The sequence below is a fragment of the Symphalangus syndactylus genome, chromosome 14, assembly GCF_028878055.3.
Source record: "Symphalangus syndactylus isolate Jambi chromosome 14, NHGRI_mSymSyn1-v2.1_pri, whole genome shotgun sequence".
In the NCBI taxonomy this organism is placed as follows: Eukaryota; Metazoa; Chordata; class Mammalia; order Primates; family Hylobatidae; genus Symphalangus; species Symphalangus syndactylus.
Window position 1 is genome coordinate 85,761,931 of NC_072436.2, and position 22,906 is coordinate 85,784,836.

The following is a 22,906-nucleotide window of genomic DNA, read 5'->3' on the forward strand; positions in this document are numbered from 1 at the left end:
AATTACAGAAACTAACTTAAGAGTCTAACAACCATACTCAGGCTTTTACCTGTCTATTCTGTGACTCTGACACTAAAAATACAACAAACACTTACCAGCCATTTTAAAATGAAACCAAGTATTTTAATTAGTCGAACTTGAGTACTTGTTTTAACACTGGATAAGGCATGAGGATTGGGAAGAACTGTTTGTTCCCTTCCACCCACCCCACTCCGCCCAGCCACTCCTTGCTGTTTCACAGTTTTACTCCAGATGAACTTTAACATTGCTTCCCCAAACTCTAAGAGAAACCTTGACAGAAATACATTAGGCCCATTTGGGAACATTTGACATTTTAAATCATTTTTAGTCCTCTCATCCAAGGAAAACATGATTTGTCTCCATATTTTTAGTTTTGTGGGTTCTTTCATGACAACAGAAGAATCGTTCTCAATTATATCGTTTAGACGGGGTGTTGTGAGTGAGGCTTCTTTTAATGTTAGGTTTTCTAACTCGATCTCCTATCTGGCCCCACCCCTGTCTCTGCCATGATGCTGGCTGGGCCTCTCCTCGCTCAGCTCCCAGCCGCACAGCCCACTCGTGGGCATCTGAGTTTGGGCAGAGTCGGCCTCACCTTGTCAGCCAGGTCCCAGATCCGGGCTGTGCCATCGTTGCTGGCAGAGATGAAGAGGTCCTTGGAAGGGTGAGTGGCCAGGCCCCAGATCTCCCCTTCCATGTGACCATCAATCAAGATGTTAGAAGCAGCATTTTTTTCACCAACTTCAATTATTTCTCCGTCTTTGGTTCCCACTAAGATTTTTCCCTGTTGTAAGTGAAACACTATTAGAAAAAGGACAAATACTGTATGACTGCACTCATATGAGGTATCTAGAGTAGACAAATTCATGGAGACAGAAAGTAGAATGATGACTGCCGGTGAATGGGGGTGGGACAGGGGGGTCAGTGTTCAGTAGGTACACTTACAGTTTTGCAAGAAAAGTTCTGTGGATAGTGGTGATGGCTGCACAACATGTGAATGCACCTAATGCCACTGAATTGTATATTTACAAATGGTCAAAATGGTCAATTTTATGTATATTTTGCCACAATTAAAAAAATTTAAAACACCACTATTATTAGAAAAACTTGGGGATTGCTTGAGCCCAAGAATTTGAGGTTGCAGTGAGCTATGATGATGGCGCCACTGCACTCCAGCCTGGGTGACACAGTGAGACCCTGTGTTTAAAAAAAAAAAGCAAGTAACTTGAGAAAATGCCTTTGCAGTGTTAATATTAAAATAAGAAAGGGTGAGAAGTGTTGTTTTTGTTTGTTTTTTTTTGTTTGAGACAGGGTCTCACTTTGTCACCCAGGCTGGAGTGCAGTGGTGACATCTTGGCTCACTGCAACCTCTGCCTCCTGGGTTCAAGTGATTCTCCTGCCTCAGCCTCCCCAGTAGCTAGGACTACAGGTGCCCGCCACCACACCCGGCTAATTTTTGTATTTTTAGTAGAGATGGGGTTTTACCATATTGGCCAGGCTGGTCTCGAACTCCTCACCTCAAGTGATGTGCCTGCCTCTTGGCCTCCCAGAGTTTACAGGTGTGAGCCACCATGCCTGGCCAGTTTTTGTTTTTAACAACAAACTGTCCATTCTTAATTGCTCTTCTCCACCCTCTTACTTTGCCTTTTCTCCATCAGCTACCTCAGGTGAGAGCTTCAGCACAGACTCCTCCATCACCCAGCCTCTGCTAGAATATTCCAGTGACTGCAGAGCAAGGCAGCCAATTCCTGTTCTTGGACAGCTCAAGCTCTTAGTAAGTTCTTCCTTCCACTGAACAAAAATCTGCTTCCTGGCCAGGCGCAGTGGCTCATGCCTGTAATCCCAGCACTTTGGGAGGCCGTGGTGCGTGGATCACCTGAGGTCAGGTGTTTGAGAGCAGCCTGGCCAACATGGCAAAACCCCATCTCTACTAAAAATACAAAAAATTAGCTGGGCGTGGTGGTGGGCGCCTGTAATCCCAGCTACTTGGGAGGCTGAGGCAGGAGAATCACTCGAACCCGGGAGGTGTAGGTTGCAGTGAGTTGAGATCACGCCACAGCACTCCAGCCTGGGCAACAGGGCAAGACTCTGTCTCAAAAAAAAAAAAAAAAAAAAAATCTACTTCCTGATAACTTCCAGGCTCCAGGCATAGTCCTGCCTTTATCTCCCATAACTACCCTTCCAGGTGGGCATCACTTAGCCTTAGCTATTTAAGAACAATATCCCCAGTTTTGAATCATGTGGGACTCCACATCCGGTTTGCCTTTTTCATGGACAGCATCTAGAAAGCAAATTCTTAGACTGATATTCAGAAACAAACATAAGGTATTCAACAGAAGTTTGGAGATTGGCTTTTAAGTGCATCAAATCTCCTGGGGGAATTTAAATAGAAGCAAATAGAAGGAAACATACAGGTCAAGGTCCCATCCCTGAGATTCTGATTCACCAGCTCCAGGTGGGTGCCTGGACATCCATATTCTTTAAAACTCGACAGTTGTTTTTGATACGCTACCCAAATATGAGTTGGAAACCAAGGGCTTTGAGTCAGACAGTTTGGTGGCCCTTACCCTCCTCCTTACTGGCCCTATAGCTTAGGGCACAGGCAAACTAGTATCTCTGAGCTTATGAGAATAACATCTATAATACTAGTAGCTAACATCTCCTGAATGGGACTATATGCCAGGTAAGATCAAAGGCACTGTCATGTATAAATATGTGACCCTCACAAAAACCTCATGACAAACCTGTGTGCTGGACACAAAAACATTAAGAGGCCGGGCACAGTGGCTCACGCTTGTAATCCCAGCACTTTGGGAGGCCGAGGCGGGTGGATCACGAGGTCAGGAGATTGAGACCACGGTGAAACCCCGTCTCTACTAAAAATACAAAAAAATTAGCCGGGCGTGGTGGCGGGCGCCTGTAGTCCCAGCTACTCGGAGAGGCTGAGGCAGGAGAATGGTGCGAACCCGGGAGGCGGAGCTTGCAGTGAGCCGAGATTGTGCCACTGCACTCCAGCCTGGGCGACAGAGCGAGACTCCGTCTCAAAAAAAAAAAAAAAAGAAAGAAACACACCCAAGGTCACCCAGCTGGTTCTTCCTGGGGGAGTCTTACCCTCTTAAGCTGCTTCCCACTATAGCACAATTCACGTCTTGAGGCTTTGTTTCAAGGATTAAACAAACCAGCCCAGGGAAAGTGCCTGGCTCAGAAGGTACCTACACTTCCCCCTTCCCTGGCCCAGCCCCCAAGGGAGCTGGCTGTGCTCACTTTTCCACGGCACACAGAGCGCACACACTCCACCAGCTGCCCCGTCTCCAGCTGAAAGGCCCGGCAGCGCTTCATCTCCTGGTCCCACAATTTTACAGCACCTCCTTCTTTGGTCCTAAAAAAGATTGAAAGGGACTCAGGCTGTTAACCCTCGTCCTGAGACGAACTACCCCCTCCAGCCCTCTCCCCTCTTTCCCAGTCATCAGGGTCTGGCCAGTTGGGGAGAAGGACAGACCCTCCAGGGTCCAGACCCTACAGGCAGCCTCCCTCTTCGGCCCTGCTGCTGAGCAATCCCAACCTCCTGAGCTTGCAGATCTCCTAAAATGCCCTCAAATGCTACTATCTTGGGAGGAAAGAAAACGTAATTTGGAAATTCAGACTTTTTATTAGATTAAAACACAGAAATGTTTCTCCTGTCTTCAGGCTTTGCTTCCGCATCTCCCCTCTTCTCCTCCTTCCTCCATTCCTCCACAGAGCTACTAAGAATAACATTTTATCAACAGCAAAGTCACTGTGGTTTGTTCAAGAATACCTCTCAAGATTTTTAAAAAATTATTATTTATTAATTTATTTTGAGATGGAGTTTCGCTCTTGTCGCCCAGGCTGGAGTGCAGTGACATGATCTCGGCTCACTGCAACCTCCGCCTCCTGGGTTCGAGCCATTCTCCTGCCTCAGCCTCCCTAGTAGCTGGGATTACAGGTGCCCACCACCATGCCCAGCCAAATTTTGTATTTTTAGTAGAGACGGGGTTTCACCATGTTGACCAGGCTGGTTTTGAACTCCTGACCTCAGGTGATCTGCTCACCTTGGCCTCCCAAAGTGCTGAGATTAGAGGCGTGAACCACCATGCCTCTCTCAGGTTTTTAAACTATCATCAAACCACCTCTGCACTCCTCTCTTCCTTGTGAGGATCTTGACTTAGGGTCCTCTTGGAGAGAGAGCAGACTGATCTTCCTAATGCAAAAAAGATAGGAGGATGACAATCTGCATTTTCTCCAAGTTGGGGACACTTTTGTCAGTTTCTCCCAAGATAACAACAAACGACAAGTTGTTTCCACAGGAGCTTTGGCTTACGGCCGCTCTTTTCCGCCGGTCACTATAAGTCCATCCCGAAGGGTTGTGTACATTGTGAACACGGGGCCTGTGTGAGCCTTGGCCACCAGCCGGATGAGGAAGTGGTCCTTCCAGACATAGACGTCTCCATTGATGGCACCCGTGAAAGTGAGGTTGTTCTGTAAACAAAAGAACACCTTCTACACCTGGAACACACTCAAGCGGGTCCCTCCCCAGCCACCCGTTCTCTCATTAAGGAACCAGAGCTAGAGACGCAGACATGTCTAGGCAGTTTGATCTTTTTGTGCTAAGGAAAGCAACAGAATTTGCAGAGAAATCACTGAGAGCACATCACAAGGCAGTCACCTGGCTTGGAAATTCACTACATTTAATTGGCTTGGGCATCTGACTTCCCCTCTGAGCACAGCTGTGCATTAACAAGGACTTCCCTTCTGTGAGCATGGCCCAAGTGACAGCAGGGATGGGGCAGACTCCAGGCCAAAGGACACTTTCCTGGGGTTCTTCTACAAGAGGGAGAAAATCACTCCTGGAGGACCATGAAGTTGGAGCTTGCATTGGCTGAGGGCACCCCATAGCCCACTTAAGGGTGGCAATTGGGGGCATCTGTGGCACAAGAGGGCTGGAAAGAAAAAGGATCATTATCTACAGTGGAAATTGTTCCCAACATCCTCTGGGGCTTGCAAGTCAGGGCTGCCTTTAGAACAACAAACCTCCTGTCCTGGGTGGGTGTCCTACCTTTTCTGGTTAATATTTTAAGAAAAAAAAAAAAAAATACTGGCCAGGCGAGGTGGCTCACACCTGTAATCCTAGCACTTTGGGAGGCTGAGGCAGGCGGATCACCTGAGGTCAGGAGTTCAAGACCAGCCTGGTCAACATGGTGAAACCCTGTTTCTACTAAAAATACAAAAATTAGCCAGGCCCATCGTGGCAGGTGCCTATAGTCCCAGCTACTTGGGAGGCTGAGGCAGGAGAATCGCTTGAGCCTGGGAGGTGGAGGTTGCAGTGAGCCGAGATTGCACCACTGCACTCCAGCCTGGGTGACAGAGCAAGACTCTGTCTCAGAAAAAAAAAAATATATTGTCAACCCACCCATTACGTGCTACAGAAAAGGAACAGTGGTTGCAAATAAGCCAGTACAGGAGCGAATGTGGAAAGGGCTTTCCTGCTGTTTTCAGCCTCTTGGCCAAATTCCCCTCCTGCCCATGCCCATGCCCATGCCCAGGGGGTCTAGGTCCCCTTCTCAGGGAATATCTGCTAGAACTCACAGCACCGAAGGCCACGGAGAGCATCGTCTGCATTTTGGCAGCTCCCAGGGACCCAATGACCCCTTTCTTGTAAAGCAAGGCGCTGCCTGCCAGGGTCCAGAACTTCATATGTTTGACCCCGACAGATACAAACTGCGTGTCTGAGTCGGGGCGAAATTCCACCACAAATATGCGCTCCAGGTGACCCCCTCGGCTGGCAACCTTGGCACCTGTGTGGGTGACAGAGTCCAGTGAGGCTCCTCATTGCTTCATGGGCCAGGCCGGGGGAGCCGCAGCCCAGGAGGTCTCCACCCCAGCAGGGGTAGGGCATGCCTCAGTTCTTTACAGCACTCTCTCCCCTTCAGACACTACTCCCCAGGTGGCAGTGGGAAAAGTGTGTCTGGCAAGTTTCCAGAGCAGCAGGTGCTGGTAACAGATCCCCCCACCCAGACATTCATGAACGCAGCAAGAAAGGATGGCCTGTGAGATGGAAGCTTCCAGATATGAGAAGGCAGCAAAGTGGCTTAAAGATATCCCCCATCCCCCTTCCATCAGTCCCCAGCATCACCACAGGAGTCGTCCCCCCACAGGACGACAGAGCTGCTCCCAGAGTGCCACTGGGACTCACATTCCTCTAGGCAGCTTTTTTTATTTTTTTCCCTAAGATTCTCCCGCATTTTCTTTAAGTTCCCCATTTTTCTTTTTATTTTGTGGTGTTTAGGTTTAAATTGTTTTACATTTTAAGTACTAGTTTTTTCCTTAACCCCATTTATTTATGTTTTTGACTGTCTCTTGAGTTTTTTTAACCTTTGTCTTAATAAAATTCCAACTTACCATTTACTTGTAGAACAACTTTAGACAAGTTATTTAAGCTCTCCGTGCTTTAGTTTCCTTACCTGTAAGATGGGGCTAATCATTTTTCCTATTTCAGAAGGTGCAGTGCAGATAAAAAGAATTGACGTAAGTGAAGCCCTGAGCACAGTGCTTGATACTCTGAGTGATCATGTGTTAGCCAGTATTAGTAGTAGCAGTAATAGTATTATCATCACTCCTTTAGCTCCTTTTAAAATTTCTTGGCTTCTATTCTCTTAGCCTGTATTTTAAACCCACCTCTTTTTTAATCTCATTATTTTTAAGCTTTCGAGTTTTACATTTTTGTTTTAAACCTGTTACCCTTTAACTTACTCTGAATGTTTTTGTTCCAATTTCCTAATTGTCACCCCTCCCTTGATTATTCACACACCTATTTTTTTCTTCTTCGTTCTCATCACTTCATGTTTGTTTTTATGACAGCTTTCTAGTACCATGATGGTGGTGGGTTTTGATGTAGCTGGGCCTGTGGCCACCCGTCTGATACTCCCTAACAGAATCTCTTTCCAGGCGAGGCTGGGGAGACCCACAGAGAACTTCTCCCAGCTGTAATTCTCTCTGCATATGGAATCCCTGACTTACTGTAACAGATCTCTCTCTCTACTTAGGGCTCAGAGGTTTTAAGACCCACGGTCTCCAAGGATACCATAACAAAGTAAGACAACAGACTGGAAGAAAGCACTTGCAATGCTTGCAAGATTCAGAGGATTAACATTAAAGATCTATAAGGAACTACAAATTATAAGTAAAAGACAAACAACCCTCCCACTCCAAGTAGTAACAGGATTTGAACAGGTGAATTACAAAAGCAGCAATACAAGTGGCCAATGAGATGGAAAGAGATTCCAGCTCACCAGTCATGGGAGAAGTGCAAACAGACAATGAGTTGCACATTTGTTCAAAGCCACTGTTTGTATCCTCCTTGTTTTAATTTCATGGACGCTTCTAATCGTGGAGACACCTGTATCCCTCTTTGCACTGGCTTCTAGTCCGCTCAGAGCAAATTACACATATACCTAGGACCTGACGACACGGATTTTATGTAATAAGCTCACTTTTAGGTCTATTTTATTTTTACCTACACACACACACACACACACACGTTCCCCAAAACAATCCTCTGATGAATGAAGAATGAATAATAGGCTCTCTAGTGATACACAAAATGTATGTAAACCTCCCCAAACACATGAAGTAAGACTTGAAATGAAGGCAAACCCACACTGGAGAAGGAAGGGAGGAGAGATGACATGTCCATGGTCAACCCGGAAGAGGTGGTGGCTGCTGATAGGTCAGATATCAGCCCTGGCTCACAACCCTCTGTACAAACAAGAGCAGGATCCTCTTTTCCCTGGGAGTTTGTTTAAAAGCCCTGGCTCCTCTAACCTTCCCCTGGGAGGTCAGAAGGGACCCTGGGTGAGCAAGAGTCTGTGCTGGGGCAGGCCAGAGTGGGCACTGCTTGGAGAACAGGTAGAGGGAGTGAAGACAGTGAGCCTGAACCTAAAAAGACAAGGCCGTGCAGCAGGGCCAGTGTGAGAGCTTTCTTCCAAGGATCTAGGAACAGAGTTAGCAGCACAAAAGAAACACATAATGAAGCACTTTATGTCCCCACATAAGAAGGGGCTTTACGCAAGAGCTTTCTGACAGCATGTGGGCTGCCTTGTGAAGTGATGAGACCCACATCCTTGAAAGTATTCAAGCAGACAACAAAGGGGTGCATTTGGAGGAATTTCTCCTTAGGATGGGTCCTGACTGCAGGAAGTCTTCTCTAGTTCTTCCCACTCCAAGATGCTCTATGTCTATCATTTAAGATGCTCAATTTCTCTGGGCTGAGTCTGGTCAATCAGTTGGCCACTTGACATCACAAGGAATGAATCTGTACCCCTGAGATACTGACTATGCAGCCATCTGGGTGAGATATACCGGTGAACAAGAGAATGAGAACATGTGGTTTCCTAGAAACATTATAGATCATGTCACCTTCTGAAGGAATATGGCATCATCACAAATGTCTGCAAGCTGTCGGCCTCTTTTCCTCATATGGGGGTGCTCAGGAGGGAGTGGAACTTTCCTCCCAATGTGCTGATCTCTTTACAACCTCCACGCACCACCCCCTCCATGGGAAGATGTGGAGATAATGGGACTCGAGAGCCCTGGATGGGAGAAGTGCCACCTCTGCGCTTGCCTGGTAGAGCGTGTCCCAGATACAGGCTGCCCAGCTGCAGACAGACCTCATTAATGTCCTGACTAATTGGATCCGCTTTTGCCAGGGCAGTACCCAACCAGAGAATATAGGAGGAGGATTGCACATCTTTAGTTCTAAGATGACCATTCAGTTGCAGCTTGTGTGTGTGCATGTGTGTGAGGTGTGCATGCATGTATTGGGGGAGGACAAGAAAGAAATCCTGTTACAGTAAATGTAAACCTGGATTGTAAGATAAATCCCTACTTCAAAAGTGTTAAAATGTAAAAAAAAAAATTAATTGCTTCTGAGACTATGATAAAACATTATCCCATTTCCTAAAATAAAGCAGACAAAGTGATAGGGCTGTAGTAGGATCCAGGGGCCATCAGAAAGAGCACGGAAGACAAGGACCCTTGGGTAGGAAGGTGGCTAAGACAGATGTCGGGGAGGCTGCTGCCTTCCGAGGAGGAGGGCCGCCAACATCGGGGCACCTCCCCAGAGCCCCTTCACTAATGGGCCCTGGAGTCCCTGGCCAGCCTACTCCTGGCCCTGGGACCCTGGGATGCACTGGCATCAGTGGGACAGCTATACCAAGATCCCCAGTGCCCTGTTTTCCACTTGCCCAGCAGCAGTCAGTGCCTACGGCGGGCTTTAGAGTGAGGCAGATCTGGGTTCGAGCCCAGCCCAGCCCACCCACAGGCAGACACCCTGGAGGGACAGAAAGCCCAGTGCTGGTTTACCTTCCTGCCATCGCCAGACAGTGATGGTGTGCTCAGGGTCCACTCCCACTGACACCAGGAGCTTTCCAGTTGCGCTGAAGTTGACGTAATTCACCCCCTTGGAGTGGAAGCACCGCAGCATGGAGAGCGTGTGTTTGGTCATGGCGTCCCATATGTGGATGGAAGGTGTTGTCCCTGAGTGTGGAGAGGCATGACAAAGAAGTAAGACTGACAAATGGCAGAGCCAAGGCGATGCTTATGTTCACGTAAAAGCCTTTTTTTTTTTTTTTTTTTTTTAGACAGAGTCTTGCTCTGTTGCCCAGGCCGGAGTACAGTGGCATCATCTCAGCTCACTGCAACCTCCACATCCTGGGTTCACACGATCCTCGTGCCTCAGCCTCCCAAGTAGCTGGGATTACAGGTGTACACCACCACACCCAGCTAATTTTTGTATTTTTAGTAGAGACAGAATTTCACCATGTTGGCCAGGATGGTCTCAAACTCCTGACCTCAGGTGATCCGCCCACCTCCCAAAGTGCTGGGATTACAGATGTGAGCCACTGCCGCCCGGCCTGCAAAAGCCTTTTTTAAGACAAGTGTTTAGGGGTGTTACAGTCATTGGGCATAAGAGACCTATAGCCTGACCTGGCCAGAGAAGAAAGACTACAGGAAATTTGCTTTTAAAGGCAGAGCGCTACGGACACTTACGTTCAACACACACACACTTGCAGAGGATTTTATACGAAGGAAACTGGTGAGGTCAATGATTTGTATCTGCAATTTGGCAAGATACAATCAGCAAACATGATAGAATGACATGATTCTGCTGTGCAGATTCAAACTACTCACGGATGGAACAGCCTTACCTGTGGTTTCCGTAATATCACCTGCATTGGGTGAGCAATGGCAATGAGGAAGCGTCAAGGGAAAACAATAGCTAAAATAAGTCACGTTTCCAACAGTGAAGCACTCAACACCAGCATCAGAAAGTTCCAAATTAAACTTAAAAATGGACATGGTTCAATGAAAACAAGCGGGAAGCTGTAAAAATTGCTCGAGATGACAAAGTAAATACACACTTTTCACAAATGTGAATCAGTTCACATTTGTCACCGGCAGTTTCCCAGGGCACAGGGGGTCCAGGCACACTTACTGAAACCTCCCCTGGCCAAGCACAAGCACCAGGCTTCAAAAGACATGGAGTTCTTGACACTTGGGGTCTGAAAAACTGTTCTTATAAGTCCACAGGGATGGGGGCCATCGTTTATTTGGACTCTCAGGTGCTGGTCAGACTTTATGGTCCGTCAGAATCACAGTCACTGGATGTGTCAACTCAGGTGACACAGATACATTCAGGACTCAAAAAATCAACAGCAACATCAACAAGAAGGGATGGATGTAAGCAACCCACCCACTCCCTCTCCCAATAATTGCTGACAGGTCAGCGTCCCTGCAAGCTGGGAGAGCCTCAGCTGCAGCAGGACCTCCTACCTATCTGGCTGGTGGCCACCACGTTTCTGTACTTGGGGTGCTGGTTCACTGTGAGACAGAGGATGTCATCCGTGTGCTCCAGATAGAAGCTCTGACTCCCTGGGGGAGAGAGATCATGGGAGGGTGAACAGTGGAACCTAAAGACCTTTTAGGGCAACTCCAAAACATCGCGTGGAGTCGTTAGATACTCCTTATAAAAGTGAGAGCTTACAGTCCTCAAATTCTCACTTCCAGAATCACACCTGGGGAGATGAAGGATGGTTTTTTTGAAATGTTCATATGCTGTTTTGGGTCTGGGAGAAGGGGAGCTACTGTCTGTTATCTGATACATTCGAGCTGCTCTTCGATACTTCCCACTGCTCTGTGTGGGTCCACAGCACAGTTCAAGTACAGGGGTTTCCAGAGTCCACAATGATGAAGGTCAAAATCTCCTTCTCTCCATGGCACAGGACTGGTGCTTCTCAATGTCCATATCTGGGCAGAAGTAGGGGGTGGAGGCCTGGAGATGATGCTTTACTGGGCAAAATGGTACCACTTCTTCATGTGGAATATGAAATTCTCAGGGACTAATCAGCTTTACTCACCAAATGCCAATCCCCTTGGGGGCCTGGACAGCACAGGTAATGGCTTTACCCTGGAAAGCCCTAACTCGACATATGTCACAGGAAGTAGAAGAGCACTTTATCATCTATCATAGCAAATGGGTTTGCTGACTTCCAAAGTAGCCACTTTAAACCCACCCAAATGCTCAAGAACCTAAAGATGAATGATGGTGTAGACACATAAGGAAGGCGTGTACTGCTACCGATATGATGGCAAGGCTAGAAAGTGTAGAAAATGTCAAGGTCCTCCGCCCCCGCAGATACACACAAATCAACATGTGCCCGGTGATTTCACTGTCTAAATCTATGTATGAACAACTACACAGAATTGACAAAGAACAAAAATTTAAAATGAAAGTTTTTTTTTTCTTGAGGCATGAGCAAATAAGGCAAAATGTGAACCTGTTTAAATCTGGTGGTAATGATATAGTTTTCTGTTAATTTCTGAACGGTTCTTTTTGTTTGAAATGTTCATTTTTAAAATTTCAGTCATCATGTGGTTTCTTTTTTCTTTTTGAAATAGAGTCTCCCTCTGTTGCTCAGGCTGGAGTGCAATGGCGCAATCTTGGCTCACTGCAACCTCCACCTCCTGGGTTCAAGCAACCTCAAACCAGGTTCTCCTGCCTCAGCCTCCTGAGTAGCTGGGACTACAGGCAACTGCCACCATGCCTGGCTAATTTTTGTATTTTTAGTAGAGACGGGGTTTCTCTATGTTGACCAGGCTGGTCTTGAACTCCTGACCTCAGGTGATCCACCCACTTTGGCCTCTCAAAGTGCTGGGATTACAGGCATGAGCCACCTCACCAGGCCTGGTATTTTTGTTTATTGTTTAATTGTTTTCATTCTCATTATAAATGTGGCTAAACTGTCAAAATACAACTTGCAAAATCCGAGCTATTAAAAAATAGCTCATTGTAAAAATGAATAGGCAAAGTTCTGTGCTTTCTTCGTGGTTACGGTCTCCAAGGAATTTCTCCACTCCTTACACCCTGTCTCTTGCTTCTCTCCATGGCTCTCGGTTACAGAGGCGGGTGTCAACATAGACGCCTTCTCTCTAGGGCCTATGATGAGGTGAGGTCAAGCTCAGGTCAGAAGGAGAGAAGGCTCTGACTCTGGTAACTGAGCCTGAGCATTAGCAGGTCTAACTGAGACCATGCTGGAATTGGGGGGAATGGCTCTATAAGGGAAGGAAAGTGCTTAAGCTTTTGGGCATCTAAAGAGTGGGGAAAGCATGTAAAAAACAGCTAAAAGAAAAACCTGTATTTTTTAACCCCCGGTTACCTGTAGAGAGGTTCTGAACAATGCCAGCCGCTGCCGTGTGGAAGATGATGTCGGCGCCATCATTAAGGTAATGCAGGTTATTTCGACAGTCAAAACCTCTGTAGCCAAACACGTGGTCTAGAGCCAGCTCCTGCATTCACACACACAGATCAACGTGACCCTCAGAGGAAGGAAGGGAGAGCCGAGGAACACACCCACATTGCGTGAGCGGTCTCGTGTGTCCCAGGAATGGTATGGCTGGTGAGGCCAACACACACTCACTGAAAACATTTTGCTTCTTGACTGGCTAAGGAGAAAATGCAGCCCCCTCTTTAGTTTTCTGAAATGCTGGGGTGGCAGTCTAACACACAGAATCACTGTGACTTTCCAAAAAACCCCAGATTTACTTCCTGGCTCTGTCGGTGTGCCAAAGTCCAGAGATTTGATGCCCTGTAAAGGGTACCTAGAAGTTTTGTGTCTGTGCCTTGGCAGGCACTCTGGGTGAGCTGAACGGCAGCTCAGAGGTTTGCTCTAATAAACTCTCATCAACGCGGCCAGGGTGGGCAGAGCAGAACACATACAAAAGGCCATGCTCGTTCTGCTGCCTGGTGCTTGCTCTACGAAGTTTCTACATATTTGCCATTTTTTTTCCCCCAAAAACTAGATACTGTTGAGGTTTGTAGTCTTTCTCTTCTTCCCGTTTTGTCTTCTAAGACAAAGAACAGTGGCTGATTCAGATCAGTTCTTAATCCAACACAGACCTCTCAGGCAGCTCCTCTGTGCCTAGCATGGTGCAGGTGGTAGGAGGGGGTGTGGGCAGGGAACTGCAGGAAGGTTTAGGGTGAGAAGCATCAGGAAAGACTGCACAGAAAAGATACCAGAGAAGGTCTTGGAAAGACCAGGGTACTGGGAGCTGGCAGGAGGAGGCTTCTAAGCAGAAGGAATGACAACACAGGGGCTTGAAAGTCCCAGGCAGCTTCCGAGAACACTAGCGGTGGGTTTGGAGGTCCAGAGATTTGCAATGTGGTGAAAAATCATAGGCAGTAAGCTTAGAAGGTGGCTCTGGGTAAGGTTTTGAAACCATGAACTTGAATCCCATTGGCAATGTGGGACTCTCCCAGGTCTGAAGGCCAGCATGAGGCATGGAAGATGTATACTTTAAAAGGCCAACTCTGGAGGCATTGGGGCACGTGTCAGAGAGAGAGGGTGGAGTCTGAAGTCAGGCAGAACAGTCAGGAGGCCTCTGACTTTATGACAGCCTAGTCTCAACAATTGAGTTCGAATCCCTTTCCACTCACTGGCTTGGTGATCTTGGGCTTGGGACCTAACAACTCCCTTAACACCCCTCAACCACAGCATCCTCATCGGGAAAATGGAAACAGTAACGGTGCGTCCCTCCTGTGTGTGACGATTGTATGAAACGCTTCGTGGCTATGGAGCAGGGCACCCGGCACACAGTCAGCACTCAGGCAACATTAGAGACAGTGAATATGTGCTCCCCTGTCTCTTTTCTTTCTTCTCCATGGAAGGGATGCTGAGGGTCTGAGTGGCACCAAGTGGAGGGAAATGGAGCCAGGCTTGAGGGACATAGGACGTCTTAGAGTTAGTACTGAAAGGACCTGGTGACAGGGGTGGGGGAAGCAGGAATATGACACAGTGGCTGCGATTCTGGTCCCTGGGATGGGAGACATGGTGCTGTGTAGGAGGGAGGGGGGACAAAAGAGAGCCCAAGGGACCTACTCCGTTTCACTTGACTGTGTCTTTGGGAGGTGCAGATGGGGATGTCCACCAGGTAGGTCTTAGAACATCAGTATCAGACTAGAAGTAACTGTTTAACTCACCTCAACCAGTTTCTTTTTTTTGGTGATACTGTTCTTCTGCAGTTTCTCAGGCTGGGGAGCTGCTCGGCTAACAGGTGGCCTGGAAGAGAGAGCGGCCAGAGGAAGCACAGCATTGAATGAGGGCTGCAAGGCTGCCTTCCCGGTGTGGCCTGTGTAGGCCAGTGCCGGCCTCCTCTCTCCTCCCGCCTCAAAGGCCCCTCCACCTGGATCTGTTTAGTCCTGCTCTCCTCTCTCACTCCCCGCCTGCCATGGGACCCGGCCTGAATTCACAGGCACTGGGTTGGGCCTCCCCACACCTGAGGCACCGTGGCAGGGTCAGCCCTCCTCCCTCTGCTTAACCTTCTCCTGGGAGCAGGGGGAGCAGGAATAACACATGGACTTGAAACAAGAGGGGCTTGGTTCAAAACCAAGGAGAAGCCTGACCACGAGGGGAGAGAGGCCACATTTCCTGGACTTGCTGACCTTTTTCAGAAAGGGATGTGCTCATGTTGTTCAGAATTAAGTTGTCAATGGCCATGGTGTGGCGTGAAGTGGCACTTACAAGCCAGGCTTTGGAACGGGCCCTAAGGACCACATGCCAAGTGCCTAGGTCGGCCTCACTTCTCAGACAGGCAGGCAGGAAGCAGAGGGACAGGAGACAGACAGCACTCCCACCTCCCACTCCGCCCTCGCCTCAGGACTCGGGTCTGCATTCAGCTGCTACTACACCAAACGTTGCTTTTCCCGCCTCAGTTTTGGGGTCTGGGGCCTCCAAATTTAATGAAGAGATTTTATAATGTGTAAGCCCTAATGGAATCCTAGATGAGTAGGCCAGTTCTTGGTGATGTGGGGTTTCCTTAAATCAGATTTCTCTGTGGACGGGTCGAGAGACAACTGTACCAGCTCCCACCGCATGTTCCAAAGTAATTAGTTATTGCTCCCGGGATATGCAAAGAGAAGGATTACCTTGATCCCCTTGTAAGCAGCAAACAAAGCCAAGTGAGAAACTTAGTACAGTTTAGAGCCGCATTAGCAACCACCTCATTCATGCACAAGCATTTTCCAAGTGAACAGACATTCCTGTGTGGCACACACCATGCTTCCCCAGCATGCCAGCAAAGAACTAAAACAGAAATGAAAGAGTGCACCAGTCTACAAATTCAGAAAGCTCATACCCTGGCGTCTCTGGGCAAACTCTGCACTAAAGCGCCTACAGAATAGGGAGAGAAAAGGAAGCTTTGTCAATGCTTCCCGCACACTCTCCGTGACTTTACGAATGTGCCTGGGGACTCTGCTTAGAGTGTGCTGGGGAGAAACTTGCTGTCAGAAAAACAATGACATCTTCCTGGATGTCGTGGGGAATTATGTATAATGGATACTTTGTTTCCAAATCAAGTTCGACTCATAATTTAGCCTAATAATTCCCGGTGTTTCTTGGTAGGTCAGCCTGCCTGCTCGAATGGCTTGGGGGGTTCTTTTTGTGTGCAGGGGAAGACAGGGTACCTTTATTTTCTCAGAAACTCTTCAATCAAAACATGTTATGTAATCATAAGTGATAATTGGACCAAATGGTATTATAATCACCATTGAAGAATGGGTAGAGAGCACATCTCTGCAAAACGACACCCCCGGCTGACATCATCGCCACCAAATTGAGCAAAATCGGGAGACTGGGGGCATGCCAGTTCTCACAATTAGACACTTCCTTCACATTAATTATCGCTTCCCAGGACATCTGCTCTTTCTTCTGTTTTAGTGGGACTTTCAAAATGAAATCCGTGGGTTTCTTCTTTCACCTAAGAATGTTTAAGTGTATGACAGAAGCAAGCCAGGGGCTATGAGGAGAGCAAGAGGACACTGGAACTATGGCATGGCTCATAAGGCATAATTCGAGGATAAACACAGGGCTCGATTTCAGGGGACACACAGGTTGTATAATATGTAATATATTATACAGTGAATATAGAGTATGCATACAAGCACAAACACTGTGTACTTATATATACAGGAGATTGTATATATATACACAGAGGCAATCCGATGCTTTTTTTTTCACCTTGATTTTCAGAAAAAAACCGAAAGGTAAAGCAATCTCAATGTTTCTTTCTCATTTCGCAAGCATATGTTTACAGCTGTATTGCTTCAAAACTGAAGATGAGAGGAGCAAGGGGAAGAAACCTGCATTGTGGCAAATTCAGCGGATTTTAAGTATTGACCCTTCGCGGTTGTGGATTCTGCGTGAACACTCAGTACTGGATGTTCACCAAACACCTGTGTTTTTCTCCAGAGCGGTGTGAATACTTACTTGACAATTCCCTGCCTCCAAAGGAAAGCAAGTTAAAACACAATACAAGTATTAAAAGCTTCTTTCCAGGCATCTATAAACAGTGTTCATAACATCAGATGTGGGAGGGACTGCCAGAGACTTCACACGTAGCCAAACACTGGAAATTTAAGTTTTCCGTGGATCTAAATCCTTCTAGATTCAGATTCCATCAGAAATGGGACTCTGAAAAGCTTTGCTGAGGTGGGAAGGAGGGGAGGCATGAGGACATTCACTCACTTTCGGTCCAATCAACTCATTAGAGTTGGTCATTCCCATCTGGCACAGGACAGGAGTGTGAGGAAGGCCGTGGGCACAACCCGGCATTGGCAGGGAGACCCAGTGGGGCCAAGATCTGGGAAGGTGAGGGGGTGAGAGACTGGAGGCCGGAGGAGCAGAGACACAATGGGGCCTGCAGGGGCAAGTAGGCTTTGAAGAGAATGGGCAGGGGGGCAGGGGCAGGGAACAAAGGAGAAAGAGCTTCCATTGGCAAGAAATTTAAGGAGGGAGCCTGGCAAGACAGCAAACAAACTGGATAATCAGGAGAGAGGGTGACAGACAGGCCTAAGCTCTGGAGAGCAGGAGAAGCCTGCCAAGGAAGACAGAGTGAAGGCAGGAAGCCCAGGGAGAGGCCTGTGAACTCCAGCCTGGGGCCTGGTGTTGAGTAACAAGTCGGCCCTGCTCTTTAGTGCCTGTGGGGAGAGTCACAACCCTGTACCGCCTGTGGAAACAGATGGCACATTCTGTGGGCAGGGCAGGATCATGGGAAGGCCAATTCCTGCTGTCATCCCACTGCCCAGCGCTGGGCTGCTGAAGAGAAAGCTTAGACTCAACTGAAGATGTGGGGAGTGTTATCCTGACACGGGCTCTTGCCCTGCACAGACCCCCAAGGCAGGCCAATGCCTGGGTACTTGTCCCTCCTTTCCCCTTCCCCAAGGCACTGGGCTGACAGAGCAAGAGGTGGAGCAGAGCATACAATGACCTGAAATGTGTAAGAGCGTTCAGGGCCAATGTGCTCAGGGAAGCTTCTGAAACCACTGAGGTCACGAGTCAGTTGCAATCCAAGATGAATACAACACAAGAGCCAACTGGGGAGTGAGGCTTGGACAGCCTGTGAGAAACTAAGTCGTTCCAACCAGTTTCTATAAAGAGGGGTGTGGGTGTGGGTGTGAGTGTGGGGAAACTCAGCTCCAACTAGTCAAGAAATCCAAGTTTGAAGTTGTTTTGAGTCGTGTTCATCAGACAATGTTCAAAGTCCTTGGAGGAAACAGTTTTCTTCAGCTTCCAAAATGTGGCATAAAATCCTCCAATGGTTTTAGAATGTCTTGGGAAATCCAAAGAGGAGGGGGAGGGGAGAGAGAAGGGAGGAGAGGGAAGGGGGGAGAGGAGAGGGGAGGGGGGAGAGGGAAGGGGGAAGAGGAGAGGCGGGGAGAGGAGAGGGGGGAGAGAAGGGGAATGGGGAGAGAAGGGAAGGGGAGAGAGGGGAGGGGAGAGAGGAGGGGAGAGAGGAGGGGAGAGGGGAGGGGAGAGGGGAGGGGAGAGAGGAGGGGAGAGAGGAGGGGGGGAGAAGGGAAGGGGGGAGAAGGGAAGGGGGAAGAAGGGAGGGGGGAGAAGGGAGGGGGGAGAAGGGAGGGGGGAGAAGGGAGGGGGGAAAAGAGGAGGGAAGAGGAGGGAAGGGGAGAGAAGGGGAGGGGAGGGGGAAGGGGAGAGAAGGGGGAGGGGGGAAGGGGGAAGGGGAGAGAAGGGGGAGGGGGGGAAGGGGAGGGGGAAGGAGAGAGAAGGGAGAAGGAGAGAGAAGGGGAAGGGGAGAGAAGGGGAGGGGGAAGGGGAGGGGGAGGGGGAGGGGGAAGGGGAGAGAAGGGGAGGGGGAAGGGGAGAGAAGGGGAGGGGGAAGGGGAGAGAAGGGGAGGGGGAAGGGGAGAGAAGGGGAGGGGGAAGGGGAGAGAAGGGGAGGGGGAAGGGGAGGGGGAAGGGGGGGAAGGGGAGGGGGAAGGGGAGAGAAGGGGAGGGGGAAGGGGAGGGGGAAGGGGGGGAAGGGGAGGGGGAAGGGGAGAGGGAAGGGGAGGGGAAGGGGAGGGGAAGGGGAGGGGGAAGGGGAGGGGGAAGGGGAGGGAGAAGGGGAGGGGGAAGGGGAGGGGGAAGGGGAGGGGAAGTGGGGGGAAGGGGAGGGGAAGTGGGGGGAAGGGGAGGGGAAGGGGAGAGGAAGGGGAGGGGAAGGGGAGGGGGAAGGGGAGAGGAAGGGGAGGGGGAAGGGGAGGGGGAAGGGGAGAGGAAGGGGAGGAGGAAGGGGAGGGGGAAGGGGAGGGGGAAGGGGAGGGGAAGGGGAGGGGGAAGGGGAGAGGAAGGGGAGGGGGAAGGGGAGGGGGAAGGGGAGGGGAAGGGGAGGGGGAAGGGGAGGGGGAAGGGGAGGGGGAAGGGGAGGGGAAGGGGAGGGGGAAGGGGAGGGGAGAGAAGGGGAGGGGGAAGGGGAGGGGAGAGAAGGGGAGGGGGAGGGGAGGGGAGAGAAGGGGAGGGGGAGGGGGAGGGGAGGGGAGAAAAGGGGAGGGGGAGGGGGAGGGGAGAGAGGGGGAGGGGAGAGAGGGGGAGGGGGACGGGGAGGGGGAAGGGGTGGGGGACGGGGAGGGGAAGGGGAGGGGGACGGGGAGGGGGAAGGGGAGGGGGAAGGGGAGGGGAAGGGGAGGGGGACGGGGAGGGGGAAGGGGAGGGGGAAGGGGAGGGGGAAGGGGAGGGGGAAGGGGAGGGGGAAGGGGAGGGGAAGGGGAGGGGAAGGGGAGTGAAGGGGAGTGAAGGGGAGTGAAGGGGAGTGAAGGGGAGGGGAAGGGGAGTGAAGGGGAGTGAAGGGGAGGGGAAGGGGAGTGAAGGGGAGGGGAAGGGGAGTGAAGGGGAGGGGAAGGGGAGTGAAGGGGAGTGAAGGGGAGGGGAAGGGGAGGGGAAGGGGAGGGGAGTGAAGGGGGGAGGGGAGGGGGAGGGGAGGGGAAGGGGAGGAGGAGGGGAGTGAAGGGGGAGGGGAGGAGGAGCAGAGTGAAGGGGAGGGGAGTGAAGGGGAGGGGGAGGGAAGGGGGAGGAGGAGGGAAGGGGGAGGAGGAGGGGAGGGGGAGGAGGAGGGGAGTGAAGGGGAGGGGGAGGGGAGGAGGAGGGGAGTGAAGGGGAGGGGGAGGGGAGGAGGAGGGGAGTGAAGGGGAGGGGAGGAGGAGGGGAGTGAAGGGGAGGGGGAGGGGAGTGAAGGGGAGGGGAGGAGGAGAGGAGGAGGGGAGTGAAGGGGAGGGGAGGAGGAGGAGAGTGAAGGGGAGGGGAGGAGGAGGGAGTGAAGGGGAGGGGAGGGGAGGAGGAGGGGAGTGAAGGGGAGGGGGAGGGGAGGGGAGAAGGGGAAGGGGAGACAAGTGGGAGGGGGGAAGGGAGAATGGGGAGGGGAGAAGGGGAAGGGGAGACAAGGGGGAGGGGGAGAGAAGGGGAAGGGGAGACAAGTGGGAGGGAATAATGGGGAGGAGAGAAGGGGAAGGGAAGAGAAGGGGAGAGAAGGGGAGGGGAGAAGGGGAAGGGGAGAGAAGGGAAGGGAAGAGAAGGGGAGGGGAGAAGGGGAAGGGGAGAGAAGGGGGAGGGGAGAAGGGGGAGGGGAGAAGGGGGAAGGGAGAGAAGGGAAGGGGAGAAGGGGGAGGGGAGAGAAGGGAGAAGGGGGAGGGGAGAGAAGGGAAAAGGGGGAGGGGGGAAAAGGGGGAGGGGGGATAAGGGGGAGGGGAGAGAAGGGGAGTGGATAAGGAGTAGGGGAGAGAAGGGGAGGGAAGAAGGGGGAGAAGGGGAGGGAAGAAGGGGGAAAGGGGAGGGAAGAAGGGGGAAAGGGGAGGGAAGAAGGGGGAGAAGGGGGAGGGGGAGAAGGGGAGGACATGGAAAAGGGAGGGGGAGGTGGGGGAGGGAAGAGAGAGGGAAGAATGAGGGGAGAGGTAGGGAAGGGAAGAGGGAGGAGAGAGGTGGGGGAGGGAAGAGGGAGGGGAGAGGTGGGGGAGGGAAGGGGGAGGGGAGAGGTGGGGGAGGGAAGGGGGAGGGGAGAGGTGGGGGAGGGAAGGGGAGAGGTGGGGGAGGGAAGGGGAGAGGTGGGGGAGGGAAGGGGAGAGGTGGGGGAGGGAAGGGGGAGGGAAGGGGGAGGGGAGAGGTGGGGAGGGAAAGGGGGGAGGTGGGGAGGGAAGGGAAGGGGGGGAGAGGTGGGAAGGGGGAGGGGAGAGGTGGGGGAGGGAGGGGTAGTGGAGAGGTGGGGGAGGGAAGAAGGGGAAGGAAGGGGAGGGGAGGGAAGGGGGAAGGAAGGGGAGGGGAGGGAAGGGGGGAGGGAAGGGGAGGGAAGGGGGGAGGGAAGGGGAGGGGAGGGAAGGGGGGAGGGAAGGGGGGAGGGAAGGGGAGGGGAGGGAAGGGGGGAGGGAAGGGGAGGGGAGGGAAGGGGGGAGGGAAGGGGAGGGGAGGGAAGGGGGGAGGGAAGGGGAGGGGAGGGAAGGGGGAGGGAAGGGGGGAGGGAAGGGGAGGGGAGGGAAGGGGGGAGGGAAGGGGAGGGGAGAGGGGGAAGCATGGAAGTGAGGAGTGGGGAGGTATGGAAGGGGGAGGGGGAGGCATGGAAAGGGGGAGGGGGAGGCATGGAAAGGGGGAGGGGGAGGCATGGAAAGAGGGAAGGGGAAGAAGGGGGAGGGAAGGGGAGCAAGGGGAGGAATGTAAGGGGGAGGGGAGGGAGGGAAGGGTGAGGGAAGACAGGGGGGAGGAGATAGAGGGGAGGGGAGAGAGGGGAGGGAAGACGGGGGAGGAGATAGAGGTGAGGGGAGAGAGGGGAGGGGGAGGAGGGGTAGGGAGGGATGAGGGAGGGAGGAATGGGAGGGGGGAGAGGGAGGAATGGGAGAGGGGAGAGGGGGGAGAGGGAGGAATGGGAGAGGGGAGAGGGGGAGAGAGGGAGGAATGGGAGAGGGGAGGGGGGGAGGGAGAGAGGGAGGAGGGAAGGAGGGGGGTAGGGAGGGATGGATGGGGGAAGGGAGGGAGAAAGGGAGGGGAGAGAAACACAGAGAAGTTAGCAACCACTACTCTAGGATAAATCCAGGGTTAGGAAAAAACTCCAAAGCCATGGGGCCTCTCTGTTATCAAGACCACATGGGACTGTGTTAAGTGCATTTTTCAGAATTGGACTCTGTTAAGAGTATTCCTAAGAACTGGACTCCGTTAAGTGTATTCCTATGTCTTCCAGAATCATGTACAGAGATGCTTAGTGAGGAGGTTGATGGAAAGGATTCAGGCAGAAGAACTACAGGATGTCCTGAAAGAAGCCTACCCTCTTGGAAATGCTCTTGACTGAAGCCTATCACACAGCTTTGTGTTTTGTTGTTGTTGTTTTAAAAATGGGGATATGGTCTTAGACTTGGCTATTTTAGGTGAATACAAAGTTATTTGGGTGAAAAAAATGAGAGTACAAAGGGTGGCATAAAGGGAACTAAGTAAAGATGGGCAGAATACTGAAGAGGCCACTGTGATGATCCAAGAGAGGAACGATGAAGCACTTGACTGGAGCAGTGGTTGTGGAGAAGAAAATAGGTGAGTATTTAAAGAAAGGTTGGTGAAATAGACTTCACAGCACTTTGTCATGGATTGTCTTCAGGGGATGAAGTAGGAAAAGCAACCCAAGGGCAATACCAGTTTTCCAGCTTGCACATCTGGATAGATAGTGGTATCATGGAATGAGACAGAGAGAAAATATCAATGAGGGAAGATGATGAGTTCAGTTTTGTCACACTGAGCTTTCAACACCCATGAGATAGCTTTGTTAGTTGGAAGTTCCACTGAGAGATGGAAGTCAGTGCTATGACCCTAGGAATCACCAGCCAATGGGTGGGATATATAAGATTAATTAAGAGAGAGGGTAGATGGTAGAGGGTGAAAAGATGCCAGCCAAAGGTAAAATCCTGAGGACCAACAGTATGTAAGGGGCTAGAAGAGGAAGCAGAGGTGAGACACTGAGAAGAGAGGGAGGCATCAGAAGGGCCAAGAGAGATTCTTTCAAAAAGGCGAGAGAA

At 50.9% G+C, this 22,906-nt stretch overlaps 1 protein-coding gene across 2 annotated transcripts in view; it reads right to left on the bottom strand.

The window, feature by feature from the left end:
• The window catches only part of EML6 (EMAP like 6), a 321,610-nt gene that overhangs the window by 8,951 nt on the left and 289,753 nt on the right, over positions 1 to 22,906 (bottom strand). The window contains exons 34-42 of one of the 2 annotated variants that reach the window (XM_063617993.1): positions 15,515 to 15,523; positions 14,570 to 14,648; positions 12,750 to 12,879; positions 10,867 to 10,965; positions 9,397 to 9,570; positions 5,623 to 5,831; positions 4,358 to 4,515; positions 3,283 to 3,397; positions 614 to 802 (exon numbers count right to left, since the gene is read on the bottom strand). In XM_063617993.1, coding sequence (XP_063474063.1) covers positions 614 to 802; positions 3,283 to 3,397; positions 4,358 to 4,515; positions 5,623 to 5,831; positions 9,397 to 9,570; positions 10,867 to 10,965; positions 12,750 to 12,879; positions 14,570 to 14,648; positions 15,515 to 15,523 — 1,162 coding nt within the window. The remainder of the gene's footprint in view (positions 1 to 613; positions 803 to 3,282; positions 3,398 to 4,357; positions 4,516 to 5,622; positions 5,832 to 9,396; positions 9,571 to 10,866; positions 10,966 to 12,749; positions 12,880 to 14,569; positions 14,649 to 15,514; positions 15,524 to 22,906) is intronic. The other variant, XM_055243331.2, reaches the window with a different exon arrangement.